Below are 20,252 nucleotides of genomic sequence, written 5' to 3' on the forward strand. Positions count from 1 at the left end.
AAAATGGTCATGAGAAAGGAGAGATTCATATGAATAAGCCGGATGGTTTTAAGGTTGTCTGAAATGCAAATTGAGAAATTCGCTATATGGATTAAGCAACTCCAATCCAAGCTAGACAATAGTACACAAAAAATCAATTTGATCATAGTGTATGTTTTCGCAATCTATATGATGGATCTTTCATATACTTGCTCCTATATAATGATAATATATTGGTAGCATCCAACGAAAAATGGAAATTGAAATACTGAAAACTCAGTTAAGTCAACAAAATGGAATAAAAGAAAAAGAAAGATTCTTGGCACAGAAATATGCAAAGATAGAGTCAAAGGCTAGGGTAGTTTGACACAAGCAATATTTGAATAAACAAGCACGTACAAAGTGGCATGACTAAGTAATCCAAACATGTAAGTACCCACTTGCTTCTCATTTCAAGCTTGGTGGCATAAATGCAAAACATGAGTACCTATCGCAAGTTCCTTGTTCTAAAGCAGTAAATAGCTTGATGTATGTTATCATGTGTATGAGGCCTGATATTTCACAAGTTGTTAGTTTGGTTAGCAGGTATCTGGATGATCTTGGTGAAGGACATTGGCGAGCTATGAAATGGATTTTACAATATGTACATTCTGCACACTTTAGATGTTGGCTTGGTTTTTTAGTAGGATGATGGTATAGGTAAATGTACTGTTAGTTATGTCAATTCTGATTATACAACTGACTTAAAATAAATGTCAATTAATTATAGGTCATGTATTTACTTTTGCTACAGACTTGCAAGTTGGAAGTCTACTCTATAATCTTATAGTTGCCTTGTCAAATAGAGGCAGAGTATATGGTATTCTCTGAGGTTGTTAAGAAGGTGATTTGGTTACATGGACTGCTTTAGAACTTTGAAGTTGTTCAAAAACGTATTAGTGTGTATTTTGGTAGCCAAAGTGTTATCACTTAGTTAAAAATCAAGCTTATCACATACATTTGAAGCATATCAATGTTCAATTTGACTTTTTAGTGAAATTATTGAAGGAAATATTTACATCCAAAAAACTGAAACTGCAAATAATCCGGCAGATATCTTTATTACGGTGGTACTAACATTCTAGTTCAAGCATTGTTGAACTTGATTTAAACCTTGGAGTTTGAATGCCTTTCGGGTGTACGGGCATCTAAAGGTTCATTTGGAGGAGATGATAATTAGTTCACTTGTGAAGAAGAATTTTGGTAGTTGGTAGTAGAGGACTAATTTGCCAAGGTGGAGATTGGTCAGTTTTTGACTTAATTAGTGTTTGTTATTTTTTTGGAATCCTTGTCCCACATGATTATAAATTGGTTTTGCTAGGGTTTCAGGGCCTATAAATAAGTCTAAGTCCGCGCCACTGGCTTATGAATTGGTTTTGCAGGGGAAACACACCAAATACTTTGCTCCTTTGGCTTGGGTCTGCTGCAATGTTCATCATCCAGTGAGTTAAACCCATTGAAGAAAAAGTGGGAGCCATTGAAGACAAAATTTAATATTTCGAGTTTGAACAAATCCTGAAGACTGAAGAACCCTAGCAACACCGGCTAGGGCTACAAGATGAAAAAGCGCCAAAAAGAAGCGGATTCTACTGAAGCATGTCATCGTGCCTAATTACAAGGTTGGCTGATGAACATTAATTGTAAATATAAGATAAGGCTCAGAATATGTTATTAAATATAGGATGGCCTTTTGATGACAAAGCTATTCTCAGACTCCCAGAAATTGATGGAAAAGCTATGAAATGCAATGACTAGTGCAAGTTTGATCCAAAAATACACATTTATAGACAGACATTCCGATAGGGTCCAATGGAGTGTGTGGGCATAGGAATGGATTAATGGAGCCATGAAAGCTGTAATCAGTCTATGAGATACAAATGGAGGGTTATCACCAAAAATAAGCATGCATGCCTTGATAATAGTGGTTATTACTTAATTTGGTATCAATACCTAGCCTGTTACTAAAAATGGATAGAGAAGAAGAAAAAAATATTATAATATGTCTTTAATTTGGTCAGTATATCTTTACACTGTTAAAGAAGAGAATTAAGATTTAAAACTTCTCTTCTGAAGTTGAGTTACGTACAGCATTTGCAGTTTGAGTTTAGAACAACAGATATCAAAACTAAAAATCTTTTCTCTTATGCAATAACAACCACTTTTTCTTAAGATGCTTATGAATTAAAATTTACAAGTGCATCAAGGGGCAGTAGTTCTGTAAATTGATTCCTTTGATGACAGTAAACCATTGGCCAGATTGACGTTGTTAACAAAATTAAAACCCAATTTCTTATATTTGAAAATGAATCAGATAGGACAAAGTATGAGGATCAAAAACAAAAATAAATATTACAATAATATTTATTACTTCTCCACATGACCTCATCAGTTGCATATTGCTTCTCCACCTAATAATAATAATAATAAAAACAAAAAAAACATAGTTTGATTGAAATGAATCCTTCAATAATCAATGGTGAAGTACATCTGGTTGTGTTTATAAGGTCCTAGTTCATAAGCACTAAATTCTAATGCTAATACTCTCTTCAAGTGCTTTCACCCTGCTGCTTCAATACCATTACTCTATATCTGAGCTTCATAATAACTTTTCATATCCTATATATTTAGACGTGGTCAAGGGCTATCATTTTATTAGATTGTTGAGTAATGATGCCGCTTGTTGAAGGATTTTGAGACAAAACAATATCATATCCATCATCATACGACTGCATCCCCTCGACCATGAGTTGCCAAACCAAGCCTCCACCAATTCCTCCACTTCTTGCAAAGTTGTAGATGTTGGTATAAACGGCATTCAAGAATGTATCCCTTGCACTGATACTATATCCCTGGTCTTTGCTCGATTTTCCAAATTCAGAAAAAACCATTGGCTTCTTTATTATTGTCTCCGAGTCTGTCAAATGGCTCGTCATCCATCTTTGCATGAAAGCCATCTGTGAGCTATCATCCTTTCCGGACAGCCTGTTGGAAATTAGGCATGCAAGTTGTTAGCTTCAACATATTCTTAATAAACTTGTAATGATAAATGTTAGAGAGAAGTAATTAGAATGTATTGCTTACCAAATATCAGGATATGCATGTATGGTTGTGAAATCAATCTCCTTAACAAGATGATTGCTGATAAAATCTGTGCCGACTTGGTAACCAGGGTTTATTGCCTTCTTTTCTGGCATTGAATCTCCATAGAATCCTTCCATGCCTACTGTCAACAAGTGGTTGTTGTCAATGGATTTTACATAGCTAGCCATTTCTTGAATCCATCCCTGCCATATTGAAGAATTGTGATTAGTTTAAGGAAGCACTCCTCGATAATTATAAACATGTGCACCAAAGGCTACCAAATAATGTTATGGGTGCGTGTCAAGGCTCACATTTATGGTTTTTCCAGAGTAATCAACTTGGCAACGTGGCTCGTTTATCAGTTCCCATGCCATGATTGTGGGGTCATCTTTGTAAGCAACTCTGGTGATTGTATTGATCCTTGTTAGTACTCTCTGCAAGAAATTAAGCCAAGAATAGTATTAGGAATCAAGTCCTTAGGAAAAATTCGTCAAATCTAACCTGATGTGAGTTCGGAATTTATAATAATTTGTACCTTAACGTGGTTCTTATAGTAGCCTTTGACGACTTCATTAGTGTAAAAATCATCATCACTGTTCACTGGAGCACCAGCATTTCTAGCCCAACTCACGTACTGAGGCCTTCCTCCAAAGTCTTTGTAGTTGTTGCTCAAACTCAAAATCAAGTGGACTCCATTCTTTCTTGCCTCCGAGATCACAAAGTCAAGTCCCTGAATATTTGTTGTCATATTTAAGTATAAAAAAAGTTAGTAAATTAAATTTCTACATAAATGCACAAAAAAAAAAAAAAAAAGATTTCTGGAAAAGCTGGAACCTGAAAGACACGCTCATCATAAACTCCAGGGGATATTTGAAGAGCTTGGCTGCCTCCATCGTTGAATGCCCATGTCCTACAGACACTCAGCCGTGCAGCTGTAGCCTGGCTAAAAACATCCGACACTTTACTCCTTTGGCTTGGATCTGCGGCCACATTCATCATCCAGTATGAGTTGAACCCATTGAAGAAGAAAGGGGAACCATTGAGGATGAATTGAGTATTTCGAGTCTGAACAAATCCCGAAGATTGAAGAAGCACTCTAGCTTCACAAGCTAGGGCAACGAGTAGGAAAAGCACTGAAAAGGAGGTGATTCTACTGAAGCAGGCCATTGTAGTAACTGGGTTTTGTTTTGGGAATTCTTGTTGGTCTGGATATGAAGCACTTGTGTTGAGTTTGCTGCTTATTTATAGCAACAAAATGGGGAGAGAAGTTTGCTAATTTAGGAAAGCTTTAAGCAGAGGAGATGTTGAGTCATATTCCATGTGAAATCATGAGTAAAATTGGGGAGTGTAATTAGTAGAGAGAGATTTTGAAGAATGAAAAATTAGAGGAAGAAGATATGGTAGTTGAAAGAGTTGGTTAAAAGTTAGTTGAAGAGAACATGGAATTGGTAGGACGGTAATAATTAACGATTTAGCCGAAATTCCTTAAGATGAGGCTCAAATTTTGTTGCTAAATATAGCAAATATGCTGTTGATGGTTGCAATCCATGTGGGCTGTTAATGACAAAGCCATCTGCAGCCTACCAAGAAACAAAAGGAAAAGCCTCTGGATAAGCCCATATTTCCTTCAAAAGTTGTTACTTCATCTATGTCACACTATCACATGGTGTGAGGCCAACCCACCTTCACAATGATGAATCAACACATGGAAAGAGTCACATGACTTGAACATGGACTTGTGGGAGTCCGGGCAAAGGTTTGAATATTGGATTGAACCAATCAAAGAAAAATGAAAAAGAAAACAGGAAAAGAAAAATCTAATAGTCTAATCCATTGTAAACCAAAGTGATTCTAAAATTGGAAAAATTATCAGGTCAGAATTTTAATTATATATATATAATTAAAACTTATAGATTCTTCATTTTTTCTGTTTGATATTCACTTATTAAAAGATGATGAGGATAAAATGCAATGTATTAATATTTCTAATTTTATTACATATTTAAATGTTAAGAAGATATATTTAAAAATGAAATAAAATTATGCAACTTTAACTCCAACATTAATGAAAAAAGAGAGGGCAGTCGAAGTCGACTTTATTCTATAGCCAGAATTATTAATTCAAAGATGGGCTAAAAACATGAACCCAACGGGAGGAACCTTTTTTGTGGCTGGATATCATTTATAATATTTTCACCTTATTTGTATCTATCTAATTCTTTTTTAAAATAATAATAATAATAATAATCTCTATTCAGCATTCCAGATTTTTATATTAAAAAGCTTATGTTCAAAATTCATGTGACCATATGAGGTGGATAAAGTACCATTTTTAAAATTTTCAGGGAATGTGGGAGTTATTCAAGGGCCATTTTTAAATCTTTTGAGGCTGCAGACAGCCATGTCATCAACGGCCCACATGTATTGCAACCATCAGCCGTATGTTTCCAATATTTAGTAACATATTTGAGCCTCATCTTAATGATCTTATTTATATATACATATATAAATAATTCAACATCTGTATGATATCATACCCTAAAAGTTTTTGTTGAGTCAGTCATGTGAAGCTGATTTCACACCATATGATCGTATGAGGTGGATAAAGTGCAACTTTTTGGGGGAAAGGGGGAGTTATTCAACCGCCATTTTTTAAATCTTGAGGGGCTGCAAATAGCAATGTCATCAACAGCCCACATGTATTGCAACCATCAGATGCATGTTTCCTATATTTAGTGACATATTTTGAGCCTTATCTTAAGGAAATTGCTATTGAATCTTTAATCACTGATGCCTCAGCAATTCCATGTTCTCTTCAACTAAAACTAACCAACATGCACCTTCAACTACCCTATCTTCTTCCTCTATTCCTTTCTTGTTCACCATCTCTCTCTACTTATTACACCTCCCAATTTTCGTCACCATTTCACATGTAAAAGCTTTCCTAAATTAACAAACTTCTCTCTTAATTCTCTATCTATAGATAACTAGAAAATTCAATGCAAGTTCCTCATATGATCTAAACTAACAAGAACTCCTAAAACAAACCCACTTGGTAGAATGGCATACTTCAGTAGAAGCAGCTTTTTTTTTTTCAGTGCTTTTCCTCTTCTTGTAACGCTAATCTGTGAAGCTAGAGTGCTTCTTCAATATTCAGGACTTTTTCAAACCCAAAATACTCAATTCATCCTGGACAGTTCCTCTTTCTTCTTCAATAGGTTTAACTTACACTGGATGATGAACGTAGCAGCAGAACCAAGCCAAAGGAATATGATATCTTCTGTGTTTCACTAGGCTGCAGCTGAATTTTTGGAAACTAGGATTTTGTGAGCACTATATTTTTGGAAAGCAAACAAGAGTGATATTTCAGATTGCAATCTTCCACTTTACTGAAGTTATCTTAGACTTTTTCCACAAGGATGTTTGGAGATCAACCAGAGGAGCTTCTAAAGGAGGTATGTACTATTTTGTTACTTTTGTTGATAACTTCTCAAGAAGGGTTTGGGTATAAGTCATGAAAACTATGGATGAAGTTTTGAGAGTGTTGCTTAAATGGAATGAGATGATTGAAACTTAAACTAGTAGGAAGATCAAATGGCTAAGATCAGAAAAATGGTGGTAGATAAAAAAGTGGTCCATTCTCCATGTCAAAATGAGAGCATGTATAGTTCAACATTCCATGGTTAGAGATACACCACAGAAAAATGGGAAAGCAGAGTGAATGAATCGAGCATTATGTATGTTGTCAAATGATGGAATGAACAAATAAAGAATTTTGGGTTGAGGCAGTTGTTTAGGCTTGTCATCTCACCAATTGTATGTCATCAATTATAATTAAAGGTAGAACTCTTGTTAGGGTACAATCTGGATCGGAAAACCTATAAATGATTATGATTCCTTATCACTTTTTTGTTTCTTTGACTTTTTTCATGTGACGGAATCTAAATTAGATCTGAAAGCCAAGAGATTATTATTCATGAAGCTTAGTATAGGTGTGAAACGATATCATCTTTGGTGCCCATATTTTAAAAAAGAAAAGATAGATTTGAGCAAAGATATAACTTTTGATGAATCTTCTCTATTGAAACGTGACAAGAAACTTGTTCGAAAGAAGAGAAGACTATTGTACTTTAGAACATGTGGAGTTTGAGACAACATCAATTGACCCAACAAATGTCAATGAGACAACTAGTAACCTTCAAATGACACATGCATGAAGAATATACTTTAGGTTAAGTTCTTCCACAATACCAGGATTCAATTGTAATTACTAGACCAAGAAGAGATATTCAAATGCCTATTTGATTTGTTGATAGGATAGTTTCAACAAAGAGTAAGAAATGCAGTGAAAAAAATAAATTTAGAAAGCATTGGAAGCAAGCAATGGATGAAGAAATGTAGTCCCTTCAAAAGAACAACTACGCAAGGGTAAGAAATAAGAAAGTTTCAAGGCTAAGTTGGTACCAAGGGATATCCTCAAGAGGAAGGCATTGACTATGATGACATGGTTTCTACAATGGTAAAGCATTCCTTTATCATTGTTGCATTGTTAAGTCTTGGTTGCATTGTTGGACCTTGAACAAGTTCAACTTGATATAAAAACAACATTCCTACATGGTGAGGAGGAAGAAGAGATTTATATGAATCAGCCATATGGTTAAAGTTGTCAGAAAAGAAAATTGGGTATACAAATTGAGAAAGTTGCTATATGGATTGAGCAACTCCAAGAGCATAGCACACAAAAAATGAATTTGATCATTGTGTGTGTTTTTGCAAGCTACATGATGGATCTTTCATATACTTGCTCTTATATGATGGCAACATACAAATAGCATCTAAGAGAAAAATGGATATTGAAATATTGAAAACTCGGTTAAATAAAAAATTTGAAATGAAAAGAAACATTCTAGGCACAGAAATTTGCAAAGGTAGAAGCAACGCCAAGGCTAGTTTGACACAAGCAATATTTAAAGAAACTAATACAAAGTGGCATGACTAAGTAATCGGAACACGTAAGGTACCCTATTTGCTTTTCATTTCAAGCTTAGTGCAACTTCATCTCCTAGCATAAATGCAGAACAAGAATACATGTCGCAATTCCTTATTCTAATGTCTTAGGCAGCTTGATGTATGTTATCATGTGTATGCAGCCTAACTTTGCAAATTGTTAGTTTGGTAAGCGGTATGCGAATAATCTTAGTAAAGGACATTGGCAAGTTATGAAATGGATTTTGCAATACATCATGCAAACTTTGAACGTTAGTTTGGTTTTTCAGCAGGATGATGATATTGGTTAGTGTGTAGTGAGTCATGTCAAATCTAATTATACAACTGACTTTAAAAAATATCAAATTGACGATAGTTTATGTATTTGCTCTTGCTACAGGACAAGTAAGTTGGAAGTCTACTCTATAATCTACAGTTGCCTTGTCAAAAAGAGGCAGAGTACTTTGAAGTTGTTCAAAAGCATATTAGTTTGTCTTTGATAGCCAAAGAGCTATTCATTTAGCTAAAAACCAAGTATATCACACACATTTGAAGCATATCAATGTTCGGTTTTACTCCGTAAGTGAAATTATTTATTAAAGGAAATATTTGTATCCAGAAAATTGAGACTGCTAATAATCCTATAGATATGTTTATCAAGGTGGTAATAACAATCAAGTTCAAGGGTTATTTGAACTTGATTAATATCCTGAGAATTTGACTGCCATTCGGGTGTATGGCATCTAAAGATTTATTTGGAGGAGATGATGATTACTTCACTTGTCAAAGAAGAATTCTGGAAATTGGTAGTGGAGGACTAATTTTCCAAGGTGCATGGAGAACTTAGTTAGTGTTTGTTACTTTTTGAAATTCTTGTCACCCATGGGTTATGAATTGGTTTTGTTAGGGTTGGAGGGCCTATAAATAAGTCTAAGTCCTTTGTCTATCTAAGTGGCTTTAGCCAATATTAATCTGGAGAAAGCTGTTTGCCAACTAAGCCTCCTAGTTTGATATTCATCCAAGTTTCGTAATTTTCTGATTTAAAGATTATTGGATTAGTTTTGTAATTTTCTGATTTGGTTGTTAGTGGATTAATTGTTATTTATAGGTAAAACTGGGTAGAGAAAGACAGAAAAGGTTGACAATTTAGGAAAGCTCTCAGAGGAGAAGCTGAATCATTTAACATATGAAAGGATGAGGTAGTTGTCTTCTGAAGTTAAGTCACATACGCACATTTGCAGTGGAGTTTAGAAGAACAGATACCAAATTTTGAAATCTTTTCTCATATTAAATAGCAACCTTTTTTTTGTAACATTCTTGTGAATTAAAATTTACTAGTCCATCAAGGGACTGTAATTTTGTAAATTAATTCCTTTGATGATAGTAAACCATTGGCCAGATTGGTTTAGTTAACAAAATGAAAACCCGATTTCTTATATTTTCAATGAACCAGAAAGGTTGCAGTAGGAAAAAGCAATGGAACCAATCTGTATTTAGGATCAAAAACAACAATTAATGGTCACCGAATTAGGAGCACCTACCATTTCAATATTCAGTATGATACTGTTTGATAACTTCTCCACATGATCTCATCAGTTGTATCTTGCTAGCATCACATAATATTAAAAACAACAATAAATTTGATTGAAACGAATTCTTGAATAAATAATCAATGGTGAAGTACATCTGGTTGTGTCTATAAAAACCTAGTTCATAAGCACTAAATTGCTAACACTCTCTCTAAGTGCTTTCAGCCTGCTGCTTAATTAAGCGCTTTTATATTTATACACGATCAAGGGCTATCATTTTATTGGATTGTTGAGTAACGAGGCCGCTTGTGGAAGGAGTTTGAGACAAAACAATCTCATACCCATCATCATATGACTGCATCCCCTCCGCCATGAGTTGCCAAACCAAGCCTCCACCAATTCCTCCATTTCTTGCGAAGTTGTAGATGTTGGTATAAACAGCATTCAAAAATGAATCCCTTGCACTTAGACTATATCCCGGGTCTTTGCTCGATTTTCCAAATTCAGAAAAAACCATTGGCTTCTTTATTATGGTCCTTGAGTCTGTCCAGTGGCTCATTGTCCATCTTTGCATGAAAGCCATTTGCGAGCTATCATCTTTTCCTGACAACCTATGCAAAATTAAGTAAGCAACTGGTTAATTCGCTTTGACTAATAATGATATTTAATAGCCATAATTATTTAGCAAGTATTGCTTACCAAATATCAGGATATGCATGGATGGTTGTGAAATCAATTTCCTTAATAAGATGATTGCTAATAAAATCGGTGCCAACTTGGTAACCAGGGTTTATTGCCTTCTTTTCTGGCATTGAATCACCATAGAATCCTTCCATGCCTACTGTCAACAGGTGTTTGTTGTCAATGGATTTAACATAGGTTGCCATTTCTTGAATCCATCCCTGTCATATTGAAAACATAATTAGTTAAAGGAAGCACTCAAATCAATTACAAACATAAGCACCAAAGGCTACTAATGTGATAGGTGTGCAGAAAGGCTCACATTCAGGGTTTTTCCAGAGTAATCAACTTGGCAACGTGGTTCATTTATCAGTTCCCATGCCATGATAGTTGGGTCATCTTTGTAAGCAACTCTAGTGATTGTATTGATCCTTGTTAGCACTCTCTGCAAGAAAGTATCAAAAGCAAGTTATTAGCACACAAATATTGATTCATGATCTACTAATTATATCTCAAGGAAAGCAAATGTGCAGTATAGCAACATTCCATGATGAAAGCTCATGGTTTGGACTCTCAAGGAAAATTTAACCCTAAAGTTAGGTATTCATAGTTGTACCTTGACATGGTTCTTATAATAGCCTTTGACGACTTCATTAGTGTAAAAATCGTCATCCTTGTTCACCGGGGCACCAGCACTTTTAGCCCAATTCACATACTGCGGCCTTCCTCCGAAATCTTTGTAGTTGTTGCTTAAACTCAATATCAAGCGGACTCCATACCTTTTTGCTTCCGAGATCACAAAATCAAGTCCCTGAAAATATGTTAAATTTAGTCATGCAACCACTACTACTGCATTTGTGCCAAAAATGTTTTTCTGAATGCAAAAAGATGGGCATTTGGGAGTAGTACAGACCTGAAAGACGCGCTCATCATAAACTCCAGGAGATATCTGAAGAGCTTGATTGCCTCCATCATTGAACGCCCATGTCCTACAGACACTGAGTCGTGAAGCTGTAGCCTGGCCAAACACCTCAGATATCTTATTCCTTTGGCTTGGGTCGGCTGCTACGTTCATCATCCAGTATGAGTTAAACCCATTGAAGAAGAAAGGGGAACCATCCAGGACGAATTGAGTATTTTGAGTTTGAACAAATCCTGGCGATTGAAGAAGGACTCTAGCTTCACAGACAAGGGCTAAAAGAAGGAAAAGCACCGAAAGAAGGCTGCTTCTACGGTAGTATGCCATTATACGAAATGGGTTTGGTTTAGGAATTCTTGTTGGTTAAGATGTGAGGAACTTGCATTGAGTTTTCTGGTTATTTATAGACAGAAAATGAAGAGAGAAGTTTGCTAATTTAAGGATGCTTTTTGCAGAGGAGAGGTTGAATCATATTACATGTGAAATGGTGACGAAAATTGGGAGGTGTAATCAGTAGAGAGAGGTTGCGAAGAATGAAAAACATAAAGGAAAAAGGTATGGTAGTTGAAGGTGTTGGTTAGGTTTTAGTTGAACAGAACATGGAATTGTTGAGGCGTCAGTGATTACGGATTCAATAGCAATTTCCTTAAGTTAAGGCTCAAAATATGTTACTAAATATAGGAAACATGCATCTGATGGTTGCAATACATGTGGGCTGGTGATGACACGACTATTTGCAGCCCCTCAAGATTAAAAAACGGCGGTTCAATAACTCCTACTTTCCCCTAAAGGGTTGCACTTTATCCATCTCATATGATCACATGGTGTGAAATCAGCTTCACATGACTGACTCAACAAAAAATTTTAGGGTAGTGATATGATACAATACAGGTAGGAGCAAATGGGGTCAATGCTAAATATGAAAACACGAGTCCATTGCAAAGTACAGAATGATAGAGAACCCTTGTTCAAGCCATATGACTCTTTCCATGTGTTGATTGGTTATCGTGAAGGTCGGTTCGCCTCAGACCATGTGACAATGTGACATAGATGAAGGAACTACTTTTGAAGGAAAGATAAAGTTAGACTGGGCTCTTTTATTCTATTTTATTTTATTTTAAATTCTTGGTAGGCTGCAGATGGCTTTGTCATCAACAGCCCACATCGATTGCAGCCTTATCAGCAGCCTATTTCCTATATTTAGCACCAAAATATGTTTGGTTTTGGAAATTTTGAAGGAGGAAAATGTGAGGGAAAATAGATAGAGAAAAAAATGGAAGAAAAAAAAAGTGAAAAAAAAAAGTATGTTTAAATCCAATAAATTATTTTTATATATTTTTTTAAACTCATTTTACTTATTTCTTTATACCATATAAAGATTAAATAATTTAAAAATATATAAATTTTTGACATAAAAAACTACTTTTTTTTAACATTTTTTTTCTTTGTTTCGTATTTCTTAGGAGCCAAACATAGCCTTGAGGAATTTTGGTTAAATCTTTAATTGTTAGTGCCTTAACAATTCCATGTTCTCTTCAACTAACTTTTAACCAACTCTTTCAACTTCCATATCTTTCATTCCCTATTTTTTTCATTCTTCACAATCTCTCTCCACTGATTACACCTCCCAATTTTCCTCATGATTTCACATGGAATATGACTAAGCCGCTGCTCTGCTAAAATCTTTCCTAAATTAGCAAACTTCTCTGTCTTCCTCTCTCGATTTTTTTGCTATAAATAAGCAGCAAGCACAACACAAGTGCTTCATATCCAGACCCACAAGAATTCCGATCCTAAAACAAAGCCCAGTTACTACAATGGCCTACTTCGGTAGAATCATCTCCTTTTCGGTGCTTTTCCTACTTGTTGCCCTAGCTTGTGAAGCTAGAGTACTTCTTCAATCTTCGGGATTTGTTCAAACTCGAAATACTCAATTCACCCTCAATGGTTCCCCTTTCTTCTTCAATGGGTTTAACTCATACTGGATGATGAACGTGGCTGCAGATCCAAGCCAAAGGAGTAAAGTGTCGGATGTTTTTAGCCAGGCTGCAGCTGTAAGGCTGAGTGTCTGTAGGACATGGGCATTCAACGATGGAGGCACCCAAGCTCTTCAAATATCTCCTGGAGTTTATGATGAGCGTGTCTTTCAGGTTCCAGCATTTCCAGAAATCCCTTTTTTTTTTTTGGTGCATTTATGTATAGATTTAATTTACTAACTCCTTTGATACATATGACAACAAATATTCAGGGCCTTGACTTTGTGATCTCGGAAGCAAGAAAGAATGGAGTCCGCTTGATTTTGAGTTTGAGCAACAACTACAAAGACTTTGGAGGAAGGCCTCAGTACGTGAGTTGGGCTAGGAATGCTGGTGCTCCAGTAAATAGTGATGATGATTTTTACACTAATGAAGTCGTCAAAGGCTACTATAAGAACCACGTTAAGGTACAAATTATAAATACCTAATTTAGATTTGCTGAGGAGTCTGGCCGACATTGTTTTTTCTAATGACTCGATTCCTGATACTAATTAATATTGGATTAATTTCTTGCAGAGAGTGCTAACAAGGATCAATACGATCACCAGAGTTGCTTACAAAGATGACCCCACAATCATGGCATGGGAACTGATAAACGAGCCACGCTGCCAAGTTGATTACTCTGGAAAAACCCTAAATGTGAGCCTTGACACACCCCCATAACATTAGTTGGTGGCTTTTGGTGCATATGTTTATAATTATCATGGAGTCCTTCCTTAAACTAATCACAATTTTCAATATGACAGGGATGGATTCAAGAAATGGCAAGCTTTGTAAAATCCATTGACAGCAATCACTTGTTGACAGTAGGCATGGAAGGATTCTATGGAGATTCAATGCCAGAAAAGAAGGCAATAAACCCGGGTTACCAAGTTGGCACAGATTTTATCAGCAATCATCTTATTAGGGAGATTGATTTCTCAACCATACATGCATATCCTGATATTTGGTAAGTAATACATTCTAATTACTTCTCGCTACCAATTATAATTGTAAGTTTATTAAGAACATGTTGAAGCTAACATCTTTTATGCCTAATTTCCAATAGGCTGTCTGGGAAGGACGATAGCTCACAGATGGCTTTCATGCTAAGATGGACGACGAGCCATTTGACGGACTCAGAGACAATAATAAAGAAGCCAATGGTTTTTTCTGAATTTGGAAAATCGAGCAAGACCCGGGATATAGTCCAAGTGCAAGGGATTCATTCTTGAATGCTGTTTACACCAACATCTACAACTTTGCAAGAAGTGGAGGAATTGGTGGAGGCTTGGTTTGGCAACTCATGGCTGAGGGGATGCAGTCGTATGATGATGGATATGAGATTGTTCTGTCTCAAAATCCTTCAACAAGCGGCCTCATTACTCAACAATCCAATAAAATGATAGCCCTTGATCATATTTAATTTGAGCAGTCCATGACTAGTGATTATTGAAGCAATTGGGGACAATGAAGCAGCTGGTTGAAAGCACTGAGATTGATAGAACCTTAGCATTAGAATTAGGCTTTAGAAGGTAGTGTTTTCAATGTTGGTGTATTGATGAATTTTTTTCTCAATTCTATGACAAAGGAATTCTTTATCAATTTTATTACCTTTTGCTTAGCTGATGTTTCTCGATGTGATAATATCTATAATATTTATTCGTGGCTTTGTAATGGAAAAGCAGCCCTCACAACATGCATGTACTAATTGAAATTATCAGTCTCTAAAGCTTGGTAATTTATTTGAAAAAGCCATTCCAAGTACTGGCTAAGTGGGATTCAAGTAGAATTTTGCATCAGATAAATTGATGCAAAATCCTAATAATGGATCATAAAGTTGGGATAGATTGGGTTTCAATTTTGAATAGAAACTTGACATATCCTGCCATGCCCCCTGAATATTCAAATTTTGTATGGAACTGAGGCTTACTAAGTAAATGAATGACATGCAAAATAGAAAAAACGGATGTAATTAATTAAACCATTAAGAATATGGGTAAAAAGAGAATACTAAAAGGAATCTCAGATAAGTTTTCAGATGAATATTAATCAAACCAATTATACAAAAGCAAGTCAAACAAATGGAGGGCCAAAGAAACTATTCTTCAACCATTCCATATAAACCAACCGAGATGATGACCTAATTTATACTCATGAAAAGTCCATCTTGGCCTTCCCTGAAACGCTTCCTGCCCAATTTGCAGATACACCTGAAAGTGGAAGGTAAAAAAATAATGTATGTGTCCATGGTTAAAAGAGAAAGATTGATGCATGTGATGTCATAAATATGACCTAAAAATTCTGGTTACGTAATGGCATACGAAGCCATATGAAGCCAACTCATTTTCATACGTAATTTCCATTTTAGCAAACTGGATAGAGATGATCTATAAATGAAAGGGAGAATTATGTTTTGGGGGTAGATGGGCCCCCAAATTAACAAAAGGTCCATGTAACTCTTCAAATTGAGCCCAAGACCCAATGAAAATATGGAAATTGAGTTGAAGGATATCATCCTTCAGTATTTCCAAAAATGCCCTTTGTTGATTTTGAGAAAAAAAAAATTAATATTTTTGAAAAATACTTTTCTTTAATTTAATATTTTAAAAAAATACTTTTATGTAATTTAATATTTTTTAAAATACTTTTATTTAATTTAATATTTTTTAAAAATAAATTTATTTAATTTAATATTTTTTGAAAATAAATTTATTTAATTTAATATTTAAAAAAAAATTAATTTAATATTTTTTTAAATACTTTAATTTAATTTAATATTTTTGAAAAAAAAATTAATTTAATATTTTTGAAAAAAAAATATTTAATTTAATATTTTTGAAAACTACTTTTATTTAATTTAGTATTTTTGAAAAAAAATTAGTGAAAAAAAATTATTTAACTTAATTTTATAAAATATTTTATATGTGTTCTTAAAGGGTATATTTGTCCGTTATTATTTCATATCATTCATCTCAATTTAAAGAGTTATATGGACCTTTTGTTAATTTGGAGGCCCATCTACCCCCAAAAGATAATTCTCCCTAAATGAAATCACATTAATTAAAGGGCATAACTTATATATGACATGTTTCTGCTCTTGCACACCTTGGAATTAGTCTTGGGAGAACTCGTTGTCAAGACCTAAATGTTAGATTAATTACATGAACCGACATGAAAATGGCAGAAATCATAGTCTGTAGTCTATTGGATATATTTTGTGCGTCTGACTGCATCTATTTTACCATGTAGTGAAGGCCGTCAAAAGTACTATTCTTGAAATTTGTATTGAAGTATACAACATTCTAGTTTCTTTATGGCTAAACGGTCATTATTGTTATTGCACTTAACGTCAAATAATTGAGAAAGTATGAAAAAAATCACTAGGAGATTAATCAATCCCAACCTCTGTTGATGCTAAGTACTATACCCTCATATATTGATTATCAGAAAAGATTCGATCAGAATAATAAAACCAAAATACTCTCATTCCATAACATTGAGAATTATGGGAGGTGAAATACATAGGGTTTCTTATTAACTAATAAAAGCCCTAGCTTCTAAGCATCAATTAAACTTCTATTACTAAGACTCTGCATCTTTAGCCTCTTGAAGATAGCCGTACATGGGGTTCAAACCATACTAGCCATGGCCTGCTCACATATGATCAAGGGCTGCCATTCTTCTAGATTGTTGAGTAATGACACTGCTTGTTGATGGATTTTTGGATAGAACAATCTCATATCCATCATAATATGATTCCATCCCTTCAGCCATGATCTGCCAAACCAAGCCGCCACCCATTCCTCCACTTCTCGCAGAGCTGTATATGTTTGTATAAACAGCATTCAAGAACGAATCCCTTGCATTTATACTATATCCTGGATCCTTGCTTGATTTTCCAAATTCAGCAAAAATCATTGGCTTCTTTATTATTGTCCTAGAGTCTGTCAAGTGGCTAGTCGTCCATGTTTGCAAGAAAGCCATTTGTGCATTATCATCCTTTCCATTCAGCCTATTGGAAATTAAATATCCAATCCATTAGCTTCAACTTGTCCTCAGTAATTAGTAACACTAAAGAAAAAAGGATTAATTAAAATGTAGTACTCACCAAATATCAGGATATGCATGTATGGTTGTGAAATCAATCTCCCTAATAAGATGATTGCTAATAAAATCTGTGCCAACTTGGTAGCCGGGGTTGACTGGCTTCCTTTCTGGCAGTGAATCTCCATAAAATCCTTCCATACCTACTGTCAACAAGTGTTTGTTGTCAATAGATTTAACATAGCTTGCCATTTCTTGAACCCATCCCTGTCATTGAAAATTTTAGTTAGTTCACTGAAGGGATCAGCTTTCCTTGAATCAATCACAACTACATGCACTAAAGTCTATCTATGCTTTGGGCATCAAGGCTCACATTTAGGGTTTTTCCAGAGTAATCGATTTGACAACGCGGTTCATTCATAAGTTCCCATGCCATGATTGTTGGGTCATCTTTGTAAGCAACTCCAGTGATTGTATTGACCCTTGTTATCACTCTCTGAACAAAAGTGAAACAAAAAGTTGGTAAAAAAACCAAAAAGTATGTAATGTTCAAGACTTTTATGTCTATAATTTGTACATATATATACCTTGACATGGTTCTTATAGTAACCTTTTATGACTGCATTAATGTAAAAGTCATCATCATTGTTAACTGAGACACCAGCACTTTTAGCCCAATTCACATACTGAGGCCTTCCTCCAAAGTCTTGGTAGTTGTTGCTCAAAGTCAAGACTAAGCGGATTCCATTCTTTCTTGCCTCCGAAATCACGAAATCAAGTCCCTAAAAAACAAAAGTATAACAAAAGTAGCATGCATAAGTATTCCAAGTTCATGTATATTAGTAACATTATTTACTCAGGCCAACTACTATTCAAGACTTGGAAAACCTGAAAGACGCGTTCATCATAAACTCCGGGAGAGATTTGCAGAGCTTGGTAACCTCCATCGCTGAATGCCCATGTCCTACAGACACTGAGACCTGCAGCTGAAGCCTGTCGAAACACATCAGAGACCTTATTCCTTTGGCTTGGCTCTGCTGAGATGTGCATCAACCAGTATGAGTTAAATCCATTGAAGAAGAATGGGGAACCATTCAGGATGAATTGGGTGTTTCGGGTTTGAACAAAGCCTGAATTTTGAAGAACCCTAGCTTCACAAGCTAGAGCTGCAAGAAGAAAAAGCCCCCAAAAGAAGCCAATTCTACTAAAGCATACCATTGTGCTTACAAGATTGGTTGATGAATTCCCAAAGGGGGGATGTGGAGAACTGTGTTGAGTTTGGCAGGTATTTATAGGGAAACTAGAGAAACAAAGAGAAAAGGATTTGTTCATATAGGGAAGCTTGTAGGAGAGGAGAGCCTTAATCACATGACATGTGAAACGGAGAGAAAAGTTAGCGCCTAACCCATAATGAATGAAGAGAGATTAATGTCAAGGAGGAAGAAGAAGATGAAGTTAGTTGAAGGTGTTGGTTAAGTGTTAGTTAAAGTGAACATGGAATTTTCGAGGCAATTAAAGATTCAACAGACATACCTTAAGATAAGGCATAAAATATGTTACTAAAAATAGTAACCAGCTTACGGCAGCATACATGTGGGCTGTTGTGGACATCCTCCGAGAATTGAAACAAAGGCCTTGGGAATTGGAATACCTGCAACTTTCCCATATAAAGTATTCTTACTTTATCCGTCTCATATCCTCATATCCTCACATCTTATGAAAGCAACCTAGTACCTCGATGATGAACGACCCAACACATGAAAAGACTCGTATGCCTCGCATGAACTTCATTATACAACTTTTCATTTCATACAATGTAACTCATATTCAGTATAATCTCATTGTTGATTTTTTTTCTTCTTTACTTCGGCTTAATGATATATCAAATTTTATTCAAGATATACCATATGAAATGAAGAATGTATTTAACCCCTTTGACATAAATGAAAGTAAATAATCTTCAAACATATATGATTGGGCAAGGAAATATAGGTCGATGATTACGATCATTAGTTAATGGTAAATACCTCTTATAACATTCATATAGTGTATCTTAATGATGGTGATCTCAATATAAAAAATTTAAAATTAAAATAAAATAATATATTTATAAAAATACTATAATAAAAATATTTTTATTTTATTTACTTGTGATAAGCAAATCTTTGAGTAATATCAATCTTATATCCTAAACCTAAAAATAATAAAACTTAACTTTTAAATCTAAATTCTCAACTATTAAATGTATATTTTAAATTATGAAATGTATTATTTGTAGAATATTGTTTTCTTTATTGTATATCAATGTTATATTTAATTTACTCCAATTAATTATCTATTACATATTATCAACTTCGTGTTTAATGTATTTAAGAAAATGATTAAAACAAATAAATATGAAAAGATAAGATGTAAAAGAAAATTGAAATTAAATAGATTTTACAATTTAGAGAAAGTGTAGCCACTTCAATATATATATATTTATTTATTTTTTTTAAATATCAAAGTAAGATGTGGAGACATGAAAAAAATAAAAACAGAAAATGATGTTAAAGCATGATGTAGAGAAGGCGATTGGGAAGGGAGGAGTGATACTCATTTTTCCAATTTATTTTGTATTAAAAAGAGGTCACCTGGAACCAAAATTAATGTACTTTAATCAATGGGATTATCGAAAAACGTTTTTTTTTTTAAAAAAATCAGGGCATGTCGACATCATTCTCCCTAAAAAGTATAATGTGAAAGTTGGGATTATTGAAAAATACATTTTTTTTTTTTTCAAATAAGAGTATATTAACATCTTTCTCCTTAAAAAGTATTCTCACTTTATTCATGTCCCATCCTCACATGGTGTGAAAGCAACCATTTACCTTCACTATGATGAATGAGCCATTAATGCACGAAAAGACACATGCCTTTGTGACTTTTTTAAAAACAATCTACAAAATATGGTGGGCCATTATATATGATCTATTT

At 34.6% G+C, this 20,252-nt stretch overlaps 4 protein-coding genes across 4 annotated transcripts; 1 reads left to right on the top strand and 3 right to left on the bottom strand.

Moving 5' to 3' along the window:
• Nucleotides 1-2,350: 2,350 nt before the first annotated feature.
• LOC100255129 (mannan endo-1,4-beta-mannosidase 5) lies at nt 2,351-4,362 on the bottom strand. The gene is made up of 5 exons (XM_002269987.4): nt 3,934-4,362; nt 3,635-3,829; nt 3,411-3,533; nt 3,100-3,302; nt 2,351-3,000 (listed from the first exon to the last, which is right to left on the bottom strand). The coding sequence occupies exons 1-5, from the start codon at nt 4,264-4,266 to the stop codon at nt 2,643-2,645; spliced, it is 1,212 nt and encodes a 403-aa protein (XP_002270023.1). The 5' UTR covers nt 4,267-4,362; the 3' UTR covers nt 2,351-2,642.
• Nucleotides 4,363-9,659: 5,297 nt separating this feature from the next.
• LOC100261910 (mannan endo-1,4-beta-mannosidase 5) lies at nt 9,660-11,709 on the bottom strand. The gene is made up of 5 exons (XM_002272531.5): nt 11,209-11,709; nt 10,912-11,106; nt 10,618-10,740; nt 10,314-10,516; nt 9,660-10,225 (listed from the first exon to the last, which is right to left on the bottom strand). Exons 1-5 carry the CDS (start codon nt 11,539-11,541, stop codon nt 9,868-9,870), a joined length of 1,212 nt encoding a protein of 403 aa, XP_002272567.1. The 5' UTR covers nt 11,542-11,709; the 3' UTR covers nt 9,660-9,867.
• Nucleotides 11,710-12,893: 1,184 nt separating this feature from the next.
• LOC100267094 (mannan endo-1,4-beta-mannosidase 5-like) lies at nt 12,894-14,853 on the top strand. Its single transcript, XM_003634570.4, is given in 6 exon segments — nt 12,894-13,364; nt 13,463-13,657; nt 13,767-13,889; nt 13,997-14,199; nt 14,299-14,417; nt 14,420-14,853. Coding segments are annotated over 6 exon segments (1,209 nt in total). The 5' UTR covers nt 12,894-13,031; the 3' UTR covers nt 14,656-14,853.
• Nucleotides 14,854-16,640: 1,787 nt separating this feature from the next.
• Nucleotides 16,641-18,684, bottom strand: LOC100260218 (mannan endo-1,4-beta-mannosidase 5). Its single transcript, XM_002272308.4, has 5 exons — nt 18,165-18,684; nt 17,864-18,058; nt 17,650-17,772; nt 17,341-17,543; nt 16,641-17,244 (listed from the first exon to the last, which is right to left on the bottom strand). Exons 1-5 carry the CDS (start codon nt 18,606-18,608, stop codon nt 16,887-16,889), a joined length of 1,323 nt encoding a protein of 440 aa, XP_002272344.2. The 5' UTR covers nt 18,609-18,684; the 3' UTR covers nt 16,641-16,886.
• Between the last annotated feature and the right edge of the window lie 1,568 nt (nt 18,685-20,252).

Source organism: Vitis vinifera, chromosome 18 (assembly GCF_030704535.1).
Source record: "Vitis vinifera cultivar Pinot Noir 40024 chromosome 18, ASM3070453v1".
NCBI classification, from domain to species: Eukaryota; Viridiplantae; Streptophyta; class Magnoliopsida; order Vitales; family Vitaceae; genus Vitis; species Vitis vinifera.